The 19,384-nt window shown below is 37.3% G+C and overlaps 1 protein-coding gene across 1 annotated transcript; it reads left to right on the top strand.

Moving 5' to 3' along the window:
• Positions 1-15,020: 15,020 nt before the first annotated feature.
• Positions 15,021-19,134, top strand: LOC107766041 (myb family transcription factor PHL11-like). The gene is made up of 6 exons (XM_016584753.2): positions 15,021-15,548; positions 16,242-16,318; positions 16,408-16,471; positions 16,744-16,819; positions 17,004-17,073; positions 18,247-19,134. The coding sequence occupies exons 1-6, from the start codon at positions 15,401-15,403 to the stop codon at positions 18,652-18,654; spliced, it is 843 nt and encodes a 280-aa protein (XP_016440239.1). The 5' UTR covers positions 15,021-15,400; the 3' UTR covers positions 18,655-19,134.
• Positions 19,135-19,384: the final 250 nt, after the last annotated feature.

Genomic DNA, 19,384 nt, shown 5'->3' with positions numbered 1-19,384 from the left:
AGAGCCAGAAGGCCTCCTTAAGTACTACAAAGAAAGACCAGCTGGGAAATAAGGAAGAAGGCTTCCACCTAAGCATAGTGACATAAAGAAGAAATGGACTTGTAACAACAGTCTCACTACAACCTTGTATGTACTCCATAAAAAAGTGGCACCTATCATGGCTAATGAACGGGAAGAAAAAAAATCAAAAATTTGATATTTGAGATCATATGTTACAGGAAATTCCAGTAATTATGGACAATGAGATAAGCCATGTATTCATGCAACAAGTGGCAGAACGACCAGGAAAAGTAATTGCTTATGTTTAAAGGAAACTGAGAAGGCACGAAAGGAAATCTATGGTGCTAGCAAATTAAAGGAAGGTTTTGAGTAGTATAAATAGATATGTGTAGGTCGCAAGCTAAAGTATGGTAGAGTGACAAGGTTTTAGGTAGATGGGAGTAAGGATAAGAAAATATGAGTGAGAAGGTGACAAGAATAGGTAAGGCCTCGGGATTAAGCCTATCAAAATAAGAGAGTTGATGGTTTCCGTAAGTTATAGAAAGCTCAGTATAGCTTGAATTGACTCAGAGGAGTCTAAGACTAAGAGCAATTAGAAGAGATGAAATGCTTCACTGGTAGTAGAATAAGGGTGTAATGGTGATAGATAAGAGGATGACGTTAAGTCTTTGATTGAGTAACAATTTTGAGAAAAGGGATTTCATGAGTTGCACAAGATTAGAACCCATGTGATGAATCACGTTGGGATGCTATGAAATACGGTTATTAAAGTATAGTATCATCCCTAGGAGGATCAGGCAAATTACTTCAGGTGTTCCCCGATGAGACGTGAGCCTTAGTGACAATGTATTATGTAAGAAGTTTCAAGTTATTAGTGGTAGATTATGAATCAACATTAAGGTGAATCAACAATGGATGGATAAAAGTTACAAAGTATGAGATGAGATTAGGCCGTCATTCTTAAGATGAACAGTAATGAGGAAGAACTAAAGGACTTAGATTTATATATATAGGATAAGCAGCGAGAGAGTAACCTGGAGTTGGGTAGCAGACCTAGGTAGTAATAAAACGAAGTAAGTGTTATGGTATAGCATAACCTACCTAGTTGTAGTAAAGCCATAAGGACAGATAACCAAGGATAGGAAACAAACTATAAAAATAATGGTACATTCAACAAAGTACCAAGCGAAGAACTTCAGTATACCTATAGATGCCCAGAGGGACAACTTGTTGTAGTCCTGTAAATATTCACAAAGTGAGGCCTGGAGAATGGTTAAAAGCTGAAGAAAAATGAGAGAAGAGTCGCATAGGCACACATACAAGGACAAAGTCGTACAGACTACATGATAGAAGGTAGCAATAGTTACGAGATTAGAAGAATTCTGACCACGAGTCGTGGCGTGAGAAAGAGGCCTAAAGGGGGGAATGCCCTGGCCTTTGGATATATTCATAGAACAATTGCCTAGATGACAAAGGACAATATTAAACTAGGTTATGAGAATGATGAGCGCATCAGTCAACATTCGAGGACGAATGTTCCAAAGGGGGGAATGATGTTGCACCCCATATTTTTGTACGTGAAAGTACATCGTAAGTCAATTGATGTAAGCTTGAAAATGAGATCCTCTTTGAAAGTATATAAAGTGATTTAATGATGTTACGTCCCATTTTCGCAAGCCTTTAAGAGTTATCATTTGGGGAAAAATATTTTTAAGGGGACATGTTGTTACACCCCGTACTTCAGACATCATTGTCATTATAGGATTATCTAAAGTAAGCTCAAAAAGGACGAAATCCTTCTACAAGGATAAGAAAGGTTTATCGAAGTCTTAAGTAAGTTAAAATGAATATGAGACTTTCTAATCATGATTTAAAAGAGTTTAAAGTCATGATATGACTATATATGATGTTTGGATATGGAATATAAAGTTTGGAAAAAATCGGATTTAAGTTGCGGAAAATATCGAGGTAAGATTTGCCTTGTAACGAGCCGTTTTGAGAAATTAATTCATAAGCTTTATGATGTCATTTTAAAACATATATCATACTAAAATTAAGGTATATTAACCTAGTTTCCAACGGTCCAAACCATTTATTCATATGATATCGGAGTAAAGAAATATGGATTTTTAAAGTAGGGTCGCCAAGTCACGTCGATGCACTTCGGAGAAACTCGCAGGTTTATAGGCCAGGTTGCGAGGCAGTTTTCTCCCAATATATTGAGAGTTACAAGCAGATCTTTATATGGTATTAAAGCCCCATGTGACTAGTTTCTAACGCTGCAAACCGTTCATCAATACGACATCATTGTAGAGAGATAATTACGTTTTTGCGAAACTGCGCAGGAGGCCCCTATGGGACCCACTTGGTCGGGGCCCGATCTTCACTTATTCTTATCTCATTTTTGGGATGAGCTTTGCTCATTTTTCGTTATCCTTCCAGACTCTCACTCTCCAAACCCTCCCAAATAGCTCCCCAAAGGCTCCAAACAAATTCCAAAGGAATATACCATAATCAAACATCAAAAGTTAGCCTAAGTGAAGAAGAGAGTCTCTATGGTGTCGTGATGTGATTAAGGGTGGTTGTAAGATAAGGGGAGCTTTAGTTCGAGTTTTTTCAGATTCTTTAAGTTATGTATAACACCCTAATTCTTGGGATTAATCTTATCTCTGTGTTAGTTGAGTTACTGGATGAAGATTACAAGATAACACTTGAAAGGGGAAGAGTTGTTGTTATCTTTTGTTGGGTTGTTTTAAGGCTATATACATATATGTTATTATGTCTGAAATTTCAAGTTGTATCTACTGCCTAATATATGTAAATAATGTTCTTGGCTGTGCTTAAGATTAATCATGTGTTGTTTGAGTTAAAATCTTCAAGATAGTAATTGACATGGCATAAGGAATCATTATCTTTTTTGTGGGCTGTGCTGAGGCTATCTATATGGTTGGTTGTGGCTGGAAATTGTTATAAATAGTTTGATTATGTTGTGGCTGCTGTTGTTAAGCTAATCTATGTGCTAATTCAGCAGATTGAAGAAGATAACATGAAAAATAAGAGGTTGGCGATAAAGGTTAAGGTGCTAGGCGTGTGGACTATTTTTGAAGATTATTCTTATGATGTTTTGGGATAAAAATGATATGGTAAGCATAAGTATGATGTTATACAAGTTGTTGGCAGATTCATGGAAAATAAATAGGATTAAATTATATTTTGTTAATTGTAAATCGAGCTTGCCGCTCAAAATGGTTGTTGAAGTAATCAGAGAGTTTATTGTGAATTATATTGTTATTGTTTGGGCTTTTTGGTGACTTTTAGTAACTTATGGGATGTACTAAAAATAAGGGATGTGCTGTCCGTTTTTTTTGTAGAATATTGATTTTGAAATATGAGAGTTACAATGCTTATATGATGACGACGAAGTCGGGTTACTCATTATAGACGTAAGAAGATCATATTGAGCTTGATTGACGATTGGAGAGAAGATTGCAAAGGTATATTAAGGCTAAACCTTTCCTTCATTTTGGCATGATCCCATAACTACATATGTTTGATAACGAGACATAAAGAGAAGTTTATATTCATGAATTTATTCACATTATCCTAGTCTCAGGAGTTATAGTATTCTCCCTTATCGGGACTTTATATTCAGTTAATTATTATTTTCTTCCAGTCAAGAGAGCAGAAGGTCTATATATATACAGTATTACAGTATTTTCACCACCATCGAGCTATAATCGATGGGCAAGCCCCTATTGGGCAACCTCTGATCAGATGGTAAGTTACATACTGAGCCTACTGTGGCCGAGTGCCTATGAGCGAGCCCAGAATGGCCGAGATACAGAGTCTAGTATGGCGGAGCGCCTATGAGCGAGCCTACTACAGTAGAGCAATTACACATACCGAGCCTTATAGGGTCGGGCTGCTATTTTACTTACTATATTGAGGGAGATGAGTCAGTATCATCAGGTAAGCATATCTTCAAATTATATTCGACTCCCAGGTACTTTCAGTTATTATATTATCAGTTTAGTTTTAGATTTTAGTTATCTTGTTTTCTTACGTACTCGGTATATTATTTCGTATTGACGCCTCTTTTGCCGGGGACGCTGTATTTCATGCCTGCAGGTACTAATAGACAACTGGATAGACCTTCCCAGTAGACAAAGTCAAACATCAGCTTAGTTGGTAAGCTCCACTTCCTCGGAGTTACCAGGTCGATACCTTGGAGTCCATTTTATATATACAAGTTTGATGGGTAAGTCGAGGCCCTATCCCGACCATGATACAATTTAGTTATTCCTAGAGGCTTGTAGACAAGTCCTGTACATTTTTTATATCAGTATTGTGGCGTTACCATCCCTATATAGATGTTTAGTTTGTTATTGCTGGTTGTAGACGTTATTTTCAGATGTGTCAGAATATGGCCTCATCGGCCTAAGTTGTGGGTTACCCTCCAGAGTTCATAGTTACAGAGTGGTACACTCGAGACGAGTATGGCACTGGGTGCCGGCCACGCCTCTTCAGGTTTGGGGTGTGACACCTAGATATTTTCTAGACGGATTTTTTTTACGAGGAGTACGATTTGTTTCTAGAGATATTAGTAAGGGACAATGATCAAAATGAGTTCAAGGGAGGTGTTGGACCATAGTTTCTGGAAAAAGCTTAAGCCATTCATAGTTAGCTAGAATGCGATCTAATCTTTCTAGAATCATGTAACCGTGGCCTATTAGACCATGTAAAATGACTACCCTTAAATCCTAAATCTATAAGGTGACAGTAGTTAATACAATTTGCGAATGAATCAGCACGTCTGTTGCCAATAGGGTTTTCTCCAAATTTCTATGCAGCCCATAGAACTTCATTAAAGTCCCCTCTACTAGTCAAGGTCCTTTATAGTTGTCATGTAAACACATTAAATTATTCCAGAGCATATTACGAGATGTAATAGATTTGCTAGCATAAATGGAGAAAAAAACCATTTAGTAGTAAAGGGCCACACCCGAACCATGCAATATATTTCCTGCTCAAACATGCGAAGTTCATCCACATTAACTAAGTCACGATGCCACAGAATAGCTATACCTCCAGAGAGCCTATTGGTTGAGACTTAAGACATATCAGTGAATTGAAAATCATCCCTAAGGTTATTGTGGTCTTGCATGTGTATTTTTAATAGAACTACAAGGACTGGCCTATGGTTATCTAAAAGGGAGCGGAATTGACGCCTAAATTTCGCATTTTGTGAGCCTCTATAGTTCCAGACTATCAGATTCATGATAGGTTGGTTGGGGCATTCATTAATAATTTGATCAGACATCACTTCCAAGGGAGTGGGGCATTCACCTGTGACTACTGGGTGAGTCTGCCGAAGTATCGGAATTATGACCATGGCATATTTCCCCACTTCTTGGCCGGTAGTGGTCTCGAAGTTCATACTACATGTTTCTAGTTCGGGAGGGAAGTTGAGTATGAGTTTTTTGCGTACTGCTCTTTGAAGCTGTAGAGCTGGATACCCTTTCGCCATAAGAATTCTGTCCTTGTTTCCCTCATTTCTGCCATTATTTGTGCTGGATCTAGGCGAATCTGGTCGTTTAGTGCATTTGGTGAGGGAATGGGTGTGGGTAGGGGACTGTTCGTAGGAGTGAGAGGATCGTAAGGATTGGTCGGCGACGTGTAAGTTTGTGGTTGGGTAAAAGAGTTCATGTGTTAGAACCAGAGGGCATAAACTGTCCCCGTGTGATGTGGTGGACAGAAAGGTAGGAGTCCCATTATTTGATTCAGGTGTTGGGTTGGAGGGTTCATGGGGTAACTCCACATTGGGGTATGTTATGATGATGGTCAATCAGCATAGGCGTTTACGTCGAGTACCACTAAATCTAAGCATAAGCCTCCATACGCAAGTGTATCCCCTCGGTTACTATCTCCACTAAATGTGTTGGATTTTGGACAAGGAGAACTACTTCCTGGTTGTTGAGTTCCGTGGTGAAGATCAGGGCATATACTTGGAGGTTCATCTCCAACCATGACTGAAATGGGTAGTCGAGTGGTGGTATTTGGGATGTATAAATGAGTGATGTCACTGGTGTTGGATGTGTAGGGCCGTTCATGATGAGTCGGGGGAGATGAAAGAAGTGGTTGTTGGATTGGAGTCTTTTTCGGATGTAGGCATTTCGGCGATTCCCTAGAAAGGTGGACGCTGCATTATGATCAGTATTAATGTTTGGTACTATAGAAGTAGAGATACAGGAGTTAGAGTATGGACTTGTTAGTTGATGGTCTTTAGTACTCGATGGGGTAGTCGATTATGAGCTTTGTTACATCGTATTGATGAGAGTAGATTGGGTAGGGGTACAACTTTTAGTAGGAGATTCACATGAATATGAATCACGGTGTTCCATAGTAGGGGAAGCATATGTGTGGGAAATAGAAGAAGTTTATTGTTTGATTGGTTGAGGAAGAGAGGCTTGCAAGGAGACGACAGAAAGATCTATTGAGATTGAGTGAGTAGAGTAGGCATTTGAATTATTTGGTGAGGTGTCACGCAAGGTAGTAGTTTGACTGGTTACTTGGCCAGTTGTAGGGCCTAGTTGGTAACGTAGTGAGGTAGAGTAATTTTCAACATCCATGTTTGAAATAGTGTGGAGCTATAACTTTTGCTATATCTAGAGTACATGTATTTATTATGTGGGCCCCTGGTGCTAAAGTAGTGGGCTGGGTATTAATGGGTTGGTATAAGGGAATGTGATATACACCCTTTCACTACTAGAAATTCGGTAAAAACCGACCAAAAAATCGACCAACATTGGTCGATAATAGCCAAAAACCGACCAAAACGCGACCATTTACGTGTGGACGGTATTTTTGTGGTCGGAAATGAATACCGACCAAAGTTGGTCGGAAATTACCGACCAAAGTTGGTCGAAAATTACCGACCAACTTTGGTCGGTCAATTATATTCAAAAAAAAAAATATTGCAAAACAAACCGACCAAAGTTGGTCGGTATTTTAATTATGTAATAAAAAGATTCACCATCTCGGAATCGAACCGGGGTCTGTACTGTGGCAGGATACTATTCTACCACTAGACCATTGGTACATTTTGTTTTAAGATTGTCTTTTATTTGATTTATACTCTTTAATTGTATTTTCGCACGAAAATAACCGACCAAAGTTGGTCGGTTTTATTAAAAAGTAAAATTACCGACCAAAGTTGGTCGGTTTCTTGAAACATAAATTTTGCGGGACTCAAAAATAGTTTCCCGCATTTTTGCGCCAAAGAAAACCGACCAAAGTTGGTCGGTTTCGTAAAAAAAAAATTAAAAAAAATATTTTGAAAAACCGACCAAAGTTGGTCGGTCGACCTTGGTCGGTTTTTGCCAAATTTTTAGTAGTGGACCTTGGTCGATTTTTGTCGAATTTTTAGTAGTGTTCAATTTACGTAAACCTATTTCCTTTTTAGTTCGTGTAAAAAAGAATGACCTCTTTCTTTATTTAGCAATAATTTACCTTTATGCCATGATTTATAGCCACACAAAATATATGTGCCTCATCTTACACCACAAGTTCAAAAGTCTTTTCTCTTTCTTTAAACTTTGTGCCCAGTTAAATGAGTTCATATAAATTGAAACGGAGGGAGTAGTTGATATTTGGGTGCTTGGACTAGGTTGAAAGATGGATACATAGTGGAGTTAGGGGTTGGGCTTATAAGCCCATCCCTATCAGAAACCAAAGAGGCATCATGGTCGCTTAAAGAAGAAAATGGATTGACATTAACTAAGTTGAGGCCAGTAGTATCAGGTTTGTGAGAACTATTTGTAGGGGCCCAATTGTGGCCAATAGGGTTACAAGAATTACCTGGTTTTACCTGTGGTGCTGATGTGGCCGCCGCCTTAACTTACAGTGCTACTGGACGGTGCACAGGCGAATGGAAGCATTTGTGTTCTGGCGACTGTCGCCTATTGTGACGACCATTGTATCTTGAAGTAGAATTTTAAGGAAAAGTGACAGTTTTCCATTCCTGTTTAGTGGTAGTCAGAATTTGTTGCGATGCAGATGGATCTGGGGAGGTGATTGGTATAGAAGATAAAGGGGGTGTGGGAGTGTATTAACAATTCCAGGTTGCATGTCCAAATCGACCGCATTTAGTGCAAAGAAGATTCAATCCCTCATACAAAAAAGACTTGTTTATGAGAACCTATGTGTATGTGAGTTTTGAGTGGTTTTTCCAGTGATAATTCAATACAAATACGGGCATATCGTCCCTGGTAGTCGCAGAAGTACACGTATCAACTTTTTGTAGTTGTCCTAGTTTGTTTTCCATTTTTTCTTTTACTCTGTTTTAGGAGATCATGTGCGGGTTTGGTGAAATATGTACAAAGGAAACGTAATTACTTCACCCGTTTCAATTTAGATAAGCTAGTTTGACTTGACACAGAGTTCAAGAGAAAAGAGAGAAACTTTTGAAATTTGTGGTTTTAAAAGCTTAAGGGGTAAAAACTTTGTGGGACCATGATATTTGTGTGATTATAAAAAGATTCTCATTAAGGGTAAAATGGATGAAATGAAAAAAGCTTAAAATTAAATTATTTTCAATTATAGAAATGTATCATTTTTTTGAAACGAATTAATAAGAAAAGTGTGTCATCTAATTGAAACGGATGGAGTAAATCATATTTCAGTTCTTTTAACTCAATAAATGCCAAAGATACATCATATAAAAAACAAACTTACGTAGTAGATAAATCAAACGTGGAGTAGGTACATTTAAATGAGTATAACTTTCTCATATGATAGTGGAGGAAAGATAAGTTGAACAAACGAAGGGGGAGGATATGACTTTCTTTTCACGGAGTGTCGATAAGAAAAGAAAAAGAGGCCTTATTGTGTTCCATTAGTCCTCTATAGTTGTTGAAATACGTAAAAATTAACGGGAAATAAGAAAGAAAAATTAGGAAAACTTTTATTTATTTTTAGTATTACGGAAAACAAAATACTAAAGAATAAAAAATTTGATTAATGCTATGCTTCCATGTTCTAATTTTGTTTTATTTTCTTCTTTGATAACGATTTTGCAAAGTTGTTACAAGACAATTGAAAGAATGTAATGTCAAGTTTTTATGATTAAAGTGGGAGATTCCAAGATACTTGACAAAAAAAACGAATTACAAACTTAACTTTGTACAGAAAAGATACTTAACCAAGTGATGTGTGGCTATAATTCTATAGTTTCGTACATTATGTGTCTTGCATTTTACATGCTTTAATGATAAATTATACTTTATTTGTGCATAATGGAGTCTATTTTATGTGTAGGTGAATTGACGATGAAAGTAGAGCAAAATGGATACTTAAACGTTGAAAGTGTGCTCGAGAACAGTGAAAAGGAGAGACCTGGCGAGGCCAGCCAAAGGCTAGGCTGGACCAGGCTTTAGCCTGGCGAGGCCAGCCTAAGGCCAGGCTGGACCAGGCTTTAGCCTGGCGAGGCCAACCAAATTCCAGGCGTTAGGCTGGCGACGCCAGGCCTGAGGTCAAGTCCAATCCGACTTTTGAAGACTTAATTCGTTCCAGGTTTGACTAAGACTCGGCCCACACGCTTAGGGTTTCTTCTACACATATAAATAGACCTAAAAACACCGCTTGGAGACATTTTTCAGCAGCCAGAGGCAAGGAGAGCTGGTGGAATCACCTCTTGGGAGTTAGAATCATCTATTTCTTTATCTTTTCATCTTTACTCTGTATTTTAATTATGCAAAATAATTGGGATATTGTTACTATGAGTATGAGTAGCTAACTTCCTAATCTAGGGTTTTGATGGAACCTATTGAAGGATGATTTTCTTGTTACGTTAATAAAGATTTGCCGTAGTATTTTTTCTATTTGTTCAACTATATTATTCTTGTGGTTGATTGAAGGATCCTCAATTAGCTGTGCCTATTTAGTATGTATTACTCGGGAGAGAGTACATATTTAGGTAGTTGTTGAACAACATCGCTCCTAAACGTATATGAGGGATCAATACGGAGGTTTAAAGGTGAGATTAGGGATAACGAAACCTTGATGCGATCTGAGTGAGCTGTACTTAATGCCAGCTAGCGTAATTCGGGAGAATATGTCTAGTAAATTGTGGTAATTACTCGGGAGAGAGTTACGACAGTTAGAGTGCTCATGATCGGTAGAGAAGACTTAGGCAAATTTATAGGAAACGTAGCGGAAAAGATTCCGACAATTGGGGAAATCATAACTCTAGACTTCCTTAGTTTTGTCTAGAATTTTATCCATGTTAGTTGATAATTTTACTGCTTTATAATATTTGCTAGTTAATTAGTAGAAATAAAAATCAAATCTTTATAAGTAGAAATTATTTAAACTTGTGTTTCTTTGCAATATTGAACAGTTGTAGCTACGCCTTAGTTCTCTGTGGGATTCGACTCCGGACTTGTAAACCGGATTATATTTGTAATGACCGCTTAGTCCTTTTTATAAGGCATAGTTGGGCGTGATCAAATTTTGGCGCCGTTGCCGGGGAACTAACGGTTTAGTTGTATGTGTTTATATTGCAAAGAAATACATTGCTAGGTTGATAAAGAAACACTTATTGCTGTAGGTGTACATATTGCTAGGTTGCAAGTTTGAACTTTTATTTTATTTTTTTGTATTTGATTTTTTTTATTTTTGTTTTACTTGTTAATTTTAGAAACATGGCATCTTGGAATTATGACAGTTTTGATGTTGGTAATTCTACTTTTGATCCTCCTTATGCATATTGTGGAGGAAACCACCCATGGCAAAATTATCAAAATATTCCTGAGAGCGAGTTATGTGCACCAACTCAATCTTATGTGTGGAATGTGTGTGATATGTGTGGTGGTCAAGATGGTCACTTTCATGGTTGTGCTTATATGTCTTATCCTCCCCCAACCCCTTACTTTGACGGTTCTACATTTTCATGTGAAGTGAATAAGAACAAAGAATCTTGGGAAGCTGACCTGAAGGAGATCAAAGATATGTTAAAGGGCCTCATGGAACAATATGATGAGAAATTTCTGCAGATACAAAGACAAGAGGCAACTATTCACAATTTGGAGGATCAAGCTAATAAACTAAGTGAACCTTGTAAAGTGAAACAAGCTTATATTGTGGATAATAGCCAAGAAGAGCATGAATGGGCTGTAAAAATTGCCATTATAATGGAGGAGTTGATAGTAGAATTTGACCAAACCAACCAACTAGAATTTGATGATGTCGATGTTGAAGAATTGGTACTGGAGTCAACTGAGGACCTTACAGATACAATTTTAATTGATTCTAGGTTTTGCCATGAAAAGGATGTGGATAAGACTGTGCATTTTCAGTTTGAGCGCATTTGTCCTTACTCCAAGCACTTTTCCACATTGTGCGTAGATGATGATATGAAAATAGAGTCATCCGGGCCACTTGAGGAGTCAAGGAATGAGGAACAAGGTGCCTACATTCTGGAATTCTTCTTGCCAGAAAGTCGGAATTACACACCTCATCTAAAGGCCAAGAAGTGCAGAATACTACATTATTTCCTTGGGCCAGTTATATTCATTCCACCACCCCAGGAGTATGATCATAGAGCAGAATCAAAACTTGGGGTCCAATTCATAAGTTCAAAGTGGAGGCAGAAAGTGATTCGTGTCGTTAAATTAAGCGCTTATTGGGAGAAAACCCAGCTTTACTGCTTTATTTTATTTTTTATTTATTATTTTTGTAGTGTCGATTTTTGCTTTTCTAGGAGCATGAAAAGCAAAGCTATTGGAAGGATGCAACAGCAAACCAGATAGTTGGAACTAAGTATGAGCTACCCGTACGAAGGACCAAGCCTGGGAGAAGTCTGAGTACCCCATGAGTTGCTAGTGCTTCGGCCTTTGGCCTACCAGGGAGTCTCTTTTACCCTCTTATTAGTTATGATGTGCATTGGGGACAATGCACAATTTTAAGTGTGGGGTGAGGAGATTGTCTAGGTGACTTTCTATGCTATTTTAATTATGTTAGTTTAATTGAATTTTTATTTTTAGAGAACAGAAATAGAAAAGATTGGACTTTTCCTGACGATGGATCTATTAGACAATTTTCTTGAAGGATTTAAGTCAAAAGAAAAAAGACAAAAAGATTTTCTTTTGTTAGGTAGTGTAGCAATTCCTCCTTGGTTTTTCTTTGTACCGCGGTTCTTTTCCAATGGTTTTGTTTGAACCAGGTGTAGGTAGTTTTATTTGTTTTTAGGAATAGGAACCATTGTGCCATGAATTGAATTAAAGTAATATCTCTTAGCTTTGTTATGCCTTGAGAATAGTTAGTACTATGGTTGTGACCTTAGGCTCGGATTTTGACTCTCGCATAAGTACCTTAAATCGTAGATTCCTAATTTGCTTAACTGCTTTGACTGGAATGTCGCGATGAAACCAATCCTGAGTGAGTTATGTGCCATATATGTGTAAGGTTTTGCATGTATTCTATGCATTGTATTTGATGTCTAAAACTTGCCTCGTGTATTTGCAAAGTAAAATAGTAGTATTATTCAGTCTAGGAAGTGATATAAGCGTTTCTTTGTTAAGAAGATATATAAAGTTTACCCACCTAAATGTTATGTACCGTAGTTAACCCCGTTGAGCCTATAATCTTATTTCTTTAGTAACCACATTACAAGTCGTACCCCTTTGTTTTAATCGACCATATATTTAAACCTTTTCACCTCTCATGAGCACTTGAATTGTTATGAACTTTGTAAAAGTTAAAGTGTGGGGTGGTTGGTTCGACTTTGGTGTGGAACTAATGAAATAAGGAGAAAGGTGCACTGTTTTAAAAAAGTAAGAGTCACTTGAATTAAAAAAGAAAGAAACGAAAAATTAGTTATATTGCTGTGAAAAATATCCCTTGATAGTGGTGACTCTTGATGTAATTGTGCTTAAAGAAATATAGAGTTAATATATATTGAGGTGAAGATGGAGTTATGGTTTGACATAAGTATGGGATGTGTGTTAAAGTATATGTATTAAAGTGCTTAAGGAAGGTGTAGTCACTCATATCCAAATGTATCCTACCCGACCCGCAGCCTACATTACAACCAATGAAAGTCTTACTTGATCTTAGACTGAATGAACTCGATTAGTAGAGTATTACACTACGGGCAAGCCTATGGTGCATCTTTTGTAGCATATGAATGTTATTTCTAAGAGCGAGTGAATTCTTCCTATCTTGAGTTCCTACGGTCTTAAAATTTATTGTGTGTGGAACTAATCTCTTTGATTGGGTGAGGGCACATGATTCATAAAGAAAAGGTAATGTTGTTGACATCCATATCAGAGTAAGTAAGTGAATTGTGAATAAGGCATGGTATTTGTGAGTCGAATCTTGAGGCGAGGATGTCACACTTGTGTGCTTAAACTATTTCAAAAATTCTTGGTGCAATGAGTTAGGAGAATTGCTTAATAAGGCCGTATCAATAAGTGTAGTTTGATTGCTCGAGGACGAGCAATGTTTAAGTGTGGGGTATTGATGTGTGGCTATAATTCCATAGTTTCGTATATTATGTGCCTTGTATTTTACATGCTTTAATGATAAATTACACTTTATTTGTGCATAATGGAGTCTATTTTATGTGTAAGTGAATTGGAGATGAAAGTAGAGCAGAATGGATACTTAAACATTGAAAGTGTGCTCGAGAACAGTGAAAAGGAGAGACCTGGTGAGGCCAGCCTAAGGCCAGGCTGGACCAGGCTTTAGCCTGGCGAGGCCAGCCAAATTCCAAGCGTCAGGCTGGCGACGCCAGGCCTGAGGCCAAGTCCAATCCGACTTTTGAAGACTTAATTCGTTCCGGGTTTGACTAAGACTCGGCCCACACGTTTAGGGTTTCTTCTACACATATAAATAGACCTAAAAATACCACTTGGAGACGTTTTTCAGCAGCCAGAGGCTGGAAGCCAAAGGCAAGGAGAGCTGGTGGAATCACCTCTTGGGAGTTAGAATCATCTATTTCTTCATCTTTTTATCTTTACTCTGTATTTTAATTATGCAAAATATTTGGGATATTGTTACTATGAGTATGAGTAGCTAACTTCCTAATCTAGGGTTTTGATGGAACCTATTGAAGGATGATTTTCTTGTTACGTTAATATAGATTTGCCATAGTATTTTTTCTATTTGTTCAACTATATTATTCTTGTGGTTGATTGAAAGACCCTCAATTAGCTGTGCCTATTTAGTATGTATTATTCGGGAGAGATTATATATTTAGGTAGTTGTTGAACAACATCACTCCTAAACGTATATGAGGGATCAATACGGAGGTTTAAAGGTGGGATTAGGGATAATGAAACCTTGGTGCGATCTGAGTGAGCTGTACTTAATGCCAGTTAGCGTAATTCGGGAGAATATGTCTAGTAAATTGTGGTAATTACTCGGGAGAGAGTTACGACAGTTAGAGTGCTCATGATCGGTAGAGAAGACTTAGGCAAATTTATAGGAAACGTAGCGGAAAAGATTCCGACAATTGGGGAAATCATAACTCTAGACTTCCTTAGTCTTGTCTAGAATTTCATCCATGTTAGTTGATAATTTTACTGCTTTATAATATTTGCAAGTTAATTAGTAGAAATAAAAATCAAATCTTTATAACTAGAAACTATTTGAACTTGTGTTTCTTTGCAATATTAAACAGTTGTAGCTAAACCTTAGTTCTCTGTGAAATTCGACTCCGGACTTATAAACCAGATTATATTTGCAACGACCGCTTAATCCTTTTTATAAGTCATAGTTAGGCCAAACATTTTCTTGTCGTCTTTGAAATAAATTCACACATCTGCATCTAAATGACTTATTGGTAGTATTTGGGAGGACGTGGCACGTGAGTGTACGAATATTCCCTTTTCCTCATTCGTCGGCGAATATTCTCGCTTACGTGTCACCTTTCTACGTGTCAGTACCGGGCCCACTTCCAAACTTCCTATTTTCTCCATCATCGTCAGTGACTGTTGAGTAATTCGTACACCTGCGCAACACAGAATCGATCTCCTACATCCTCTTTAAAAAAATACGTGTGTTTTCGGCGCGCATATGTTTGCTTCAGATTCGTCGCCGATCTTTCCTCTCCGTGTTGTTTTTATTTTATCAAAATAGATTCCTTTTTCCTGCAAAATTTTAAATTTTATCACGTCTGCATGTACGGATTATTATACACCCATTTCAAAAGCAACCATTTCTTCTGCAAAAGAAAACTCCAGTACTTTGACTCTTTCCTTAGCTTTATCACCAAAAAGGTTTTGCATTTTCTCTGATCATTTGCTTCCTATTGGGAAATTCTTAGAACAGTTTTCGTAGTTGATAAGTAACTTTCTTGGGTCCTTTCGTTTATTCAATTTAAAAAAGCTTTGTGGATAGGATGTATAGTGGTGGAGGAGGGGAGAGGGGGTATGGATATGAAAATGGTGGGGTGGTGATGACAAGGGACCAAAAGCCAAGATTGAGGTGGACTCCTGATCTACATGATCGTTTTGTTGATGCCGTCACTAAGCTTGGCGGACCTGATAGTCAGTCTCGTTCTCTCTCTCTCTCTCTCTCTCTCTCTCTTTTGTTTTTTTGCACTTAATTTAGTAGAATCAAATAAGTAGCTTTGAATTGAAGTATAGTAGCAAATTGTTGTTGTTGTTTTTAGAATTTTGTGGTTATTTACTACTCTAATATAATAAAGGGGGTAAATGGGTGATGTCAGTTAAATATATATATATAGTGGGGTGTCACTATAAGTTTTGGTTGCATGTGGTTGTCAATGACATTGATTTCATTGCATATGTTTTCCATTTGTTGGGAATTTTTGCGTTTTCGGTTGAGTTATCAATTTGTATGCTGCTTTCTGGAGAGAAATGAATTGTGTACTAATTACACAGTTTTGCTAATAGACCATACTCAGAGGATCGGATTCTCTGTAACTTAATTTGAAACCAAAATCTTAAGGGGCTGCCAATGTCCTAAATGGAGTGTACTTACACAGTTTTGCAAATATTTCCAAACTTTTACCATCTTTTGTCTCCTCCTTATGTAATTGATTTCAATTTTCAAGTATATCTTACATCTTAAATGAAGTATGTCTTCACCTTGAGTTTCACAGGGATAGAAATGTTTGGTTTACTTTCGCGCTTGTGCTAGTGATTATCAATATTTTGCATTTGCGGTTTCAATTTTAGAGTCTTCAACATGATTTGATAAAAGGCAATGAATTGCAGAAGCCACTCCCAAATCAGTACTAAGGTTAATGGGCTTGAAGGGCTTGACACTGTACCATTTGAAGAGTCATTTGCAGGTAGGATTCAGGCTTCTGCATCTCTATTCCTCAATCGTTTTGCCCTATCGAAAACACATTAGGCAGTTTTGTCCCTTTTGATTATGCAGAAGTATAGACTTGGACAGCAGGCCAAGAAACAAAATGCAGCAGAAGAGAACAGAGAGAATATTGGTAAGTTCTGGACGATTTTGAAAACTGAGTTGAAAGCTCCTTTCACAAATTCATATTTGCTGGCTTGACAATTGTATAAAGTGCTATATTTAACATTTAAATGGCCTAACAAAGGCTGGAAATAGTATATTTTAATTTGTAATGCTTCTTCTATAGGTGTTAACTAGAGGTTTAACATGATCCTTTTCTTATATTGAGATTTTCTCTTTCATTAATTCCAGTCTTTAAGAAAAAAATCCTTATGATTGCCTTATGTTTTTCAATGGTGGCAGGGGAGTCCTGCGGACAGTTTAGTTTGCATTCCTCAGGACCGAGTAGCACATCATCAAGCATGAACAGTATGCGAGGGTAGGTGCATGGAATATGGCTTTGCACTTGTCTAAAATCTCTCCGTGAGACTAAGTTAATTACTCGCCTCTCTAAATAGTATTTTCAATGAGAGCAATAATATTCTACATTGGTAATTAAAAACATAACCTATTTGATTTAAAAGAAACCATAGTCTTGCTAATAGATGCTTATATCTGAACAGAGAAGTTCCAATCAGCCAGGCACTGATGTGTCAGATTGAAGTCCAGAATAGATTACATGAGCAGCTTGAGGTATCTTCTCTAGCTCTATTTCTAGTCCTAACGAGCAAAAACCATGCACAACAGACTCTGCTGTAGCTTCATTTGCTAGAAGCATTCTTTTTTTTCTTTTTTTCTTTTTCCCTTACGCCACCCTATCATCAAACTTTAGTTCTTCTGATATCATACTTATTGGGAAGGGGAGCCTTGGTGTTTGACGCCGTGTGGCCAGGTAGGGATGTAAATAGGCCAGGGCGGTGCAAGTGTCAACCCGCCAAAATTTTAACCTGTCCTGCCTTGCCCTATTTAGCTCTTTTTCCTGATTTTGCCCTGCCCTGCCCTGCCCCGTTAGGCCCGGCCCGGCCCGGCCCCATTTAGTTTTCCTCCTCTATTTTTCACTTTTGAGTGTTCTACATTATCTTCTGACTTCTTTGGGCATTCCAATTTCATGACATAATTTTTCAGCTTGAATAAAAGTGGATAAAAATCTTATACCAGTAATTCATATTTTTTCTTTCTTTTATGGCCTATGTTACAATTTGATTTTTTGAGCTGAGACAATTTTAATATTTTAAGATGTGAAATAATATCTTTTTAGTTTCTTTAAGATGTGCTATATTAAATATGATTTTAATTAGTTGAGAGCCTATGCATTTCTGCTATTTTATTATCAAAAAAATTGTAACATCAAAAGATTGTTCAAATTTTTAATCTGGCCTTAAAATTCAAGACCAAATGATTAGTTATTATCTATAATTCTTTAGTATGAGAACCACATATTTGCCATTTTTAGTTGCTGTTACTTAATGTCTACTGGGTCTGTGTGGTTGGAGCTATGGAAGCTTAGCTGTAGAATAAACGAAAAGTACTCAGTTCAACAAATCTTATAACATAAAATACAAACTTGCTCTCGCCCTGCCTCCTGCCCCGCTCTGCCCCATTAACCCTTTGCCCTGCCCCATTGCCATCCCTACGGTCAGGAGGTCATGAGATCAAATGGTGGAAACAACCTTTTGCAAAAATGCAAGGTAATACTGCATGCGATAGACCTCATAGTCCGCCCTTCCATAGAACACGACGTATATAGGGAGTTCGACTTCCCTTTTTATATTTATTAGACCTTTGTTTACTTAGTTTCTAGGTAAATTCTTCATTTGGTTATGTCTTAACCTTCTTGTAACGACCTAAATATTGTTTGCACTAAAGGTTCAACAAAAATTACAAATGAGAATAGAGGCACAGGGCAAGTACTTGCAAGCAATAATGGATAGAGCTCATAAGAGTCTGTCCACTGATATGAACTCTCCTAGTTCTGTAGAAGCAACAAGTCAGCTTACAGATTTCAATTTAGCTCTGTCAAGTTTAATGGATTGCATGCATGGAGACAATCGCGATGAAACTGTTGCAGGTAAAAGGACAGATGATGATACTAATAAAGCTCTACCAACGTCTACATACTTAAGGGAGGAAGAACAAAAGAACAATGTGAATATCAAGCTTGAAGAAGCTTCCATTAGTTTTGATCTGAACTCCAGAAGTAGCTATGACTTTATTGGCATGAATTCAGCTGCATTGGAAGCCAAACCACTTTCAAATGGAAGATTGGAAATATAGGGTGTGTTTGGTACGAAAGAAAATATTTTCTAGTTTTCTTATTAAATGTTTTGGAAAATATTTTACTCGTGAGCTCATTTTTCAAAACTTTTTTTCAACATTCCTAACCCTATTCCTCATCCCTACCAACCCCCACCAACCCACCCACATCACCCCCCAAAACCACCCATACCCCACCCCTCACCCACCCACCAACCCAACCCCAACCCTCGACTTTTCACCCTCCCACCCTAAATAAAAATATTATTTAGAGTACTTTCTTTTCATGTTGTAAATATAGTATTTTCTTTTTCATTTCAACGTCTTTTCATGATATAAAAAAGTATTTTCTTTCATTTTATTTTAACAAAATGAGCACTTTCTTTAATTTTATGATGAAAAAATATTTTGTTTAATTGTAGCAAAATGAGTATTTTCTTTTCATGATGTAGAAAAAATATTTTCTTTCATTTCAATAAAATGAGTTGAGTACTTACTTTTCATATTGTAGAAAGAGTATTTTTGTTTTGTTTCAACAAGAAAAAGAGTATTTCTGTTTAGTTATGGAGCTCAAATTTCAACGTTGTTCTTGTGTGAAAAAATAGAGCAACACATTAGTTCATTTGGGTTTGTGTGAATTTAAAAAAATAAAATTAAATTTTTGAAAAAAATAGAGTCTTGAAAACGTTGGGTATTTGGAGGGGAGGAGGAGAGCATATGAAACATAAGGACTTGGGGGAAGGGGGTGAGT

The sequence above is a fragment of the Nicotiana tabacum genome, chromosome 23 (assembly GCF_000715075.1).
Source record: "Nicotiana tabacum cultivar K326 chromosome 23, ASM71507v2, whole genome shotgun sequence".
NCBI classification, from domain to species: Eukaryota; Viridiplantae; Streptophyta; class Magnoliopsida; order Solanales; family Solanaceae; genus Nicotiana; species Nicotiana tabacum.
Note: the sequence above shows the minus strand (reverse complement) of the source record. Positions and strands in the feature narration are given on the sequence as shown.

Coding starts and splice junctions, on each gene's coding strand:
- LOC107766041 (XM_016584753.2), top strand. CDS start 15,401: ATGTATAGTGGTGGAGGAGGGGAGAGGGGGTATGGATATGAAAATGGT. Junction 16,472..16,743: donor AGAGAACAGAGAGAATATTG/GTAAGTTCTGGA, acceptor CAATGGTGGCAG/GGGAGTCCTGCGGACAGTTT. Junction 16,820..17,003: donor AGCATGAACAGTATGCGAGG/GTAGGTGCATGG, acceptor ATATCTGAACAG/AGAAGTTCCAATCAGCCAGG.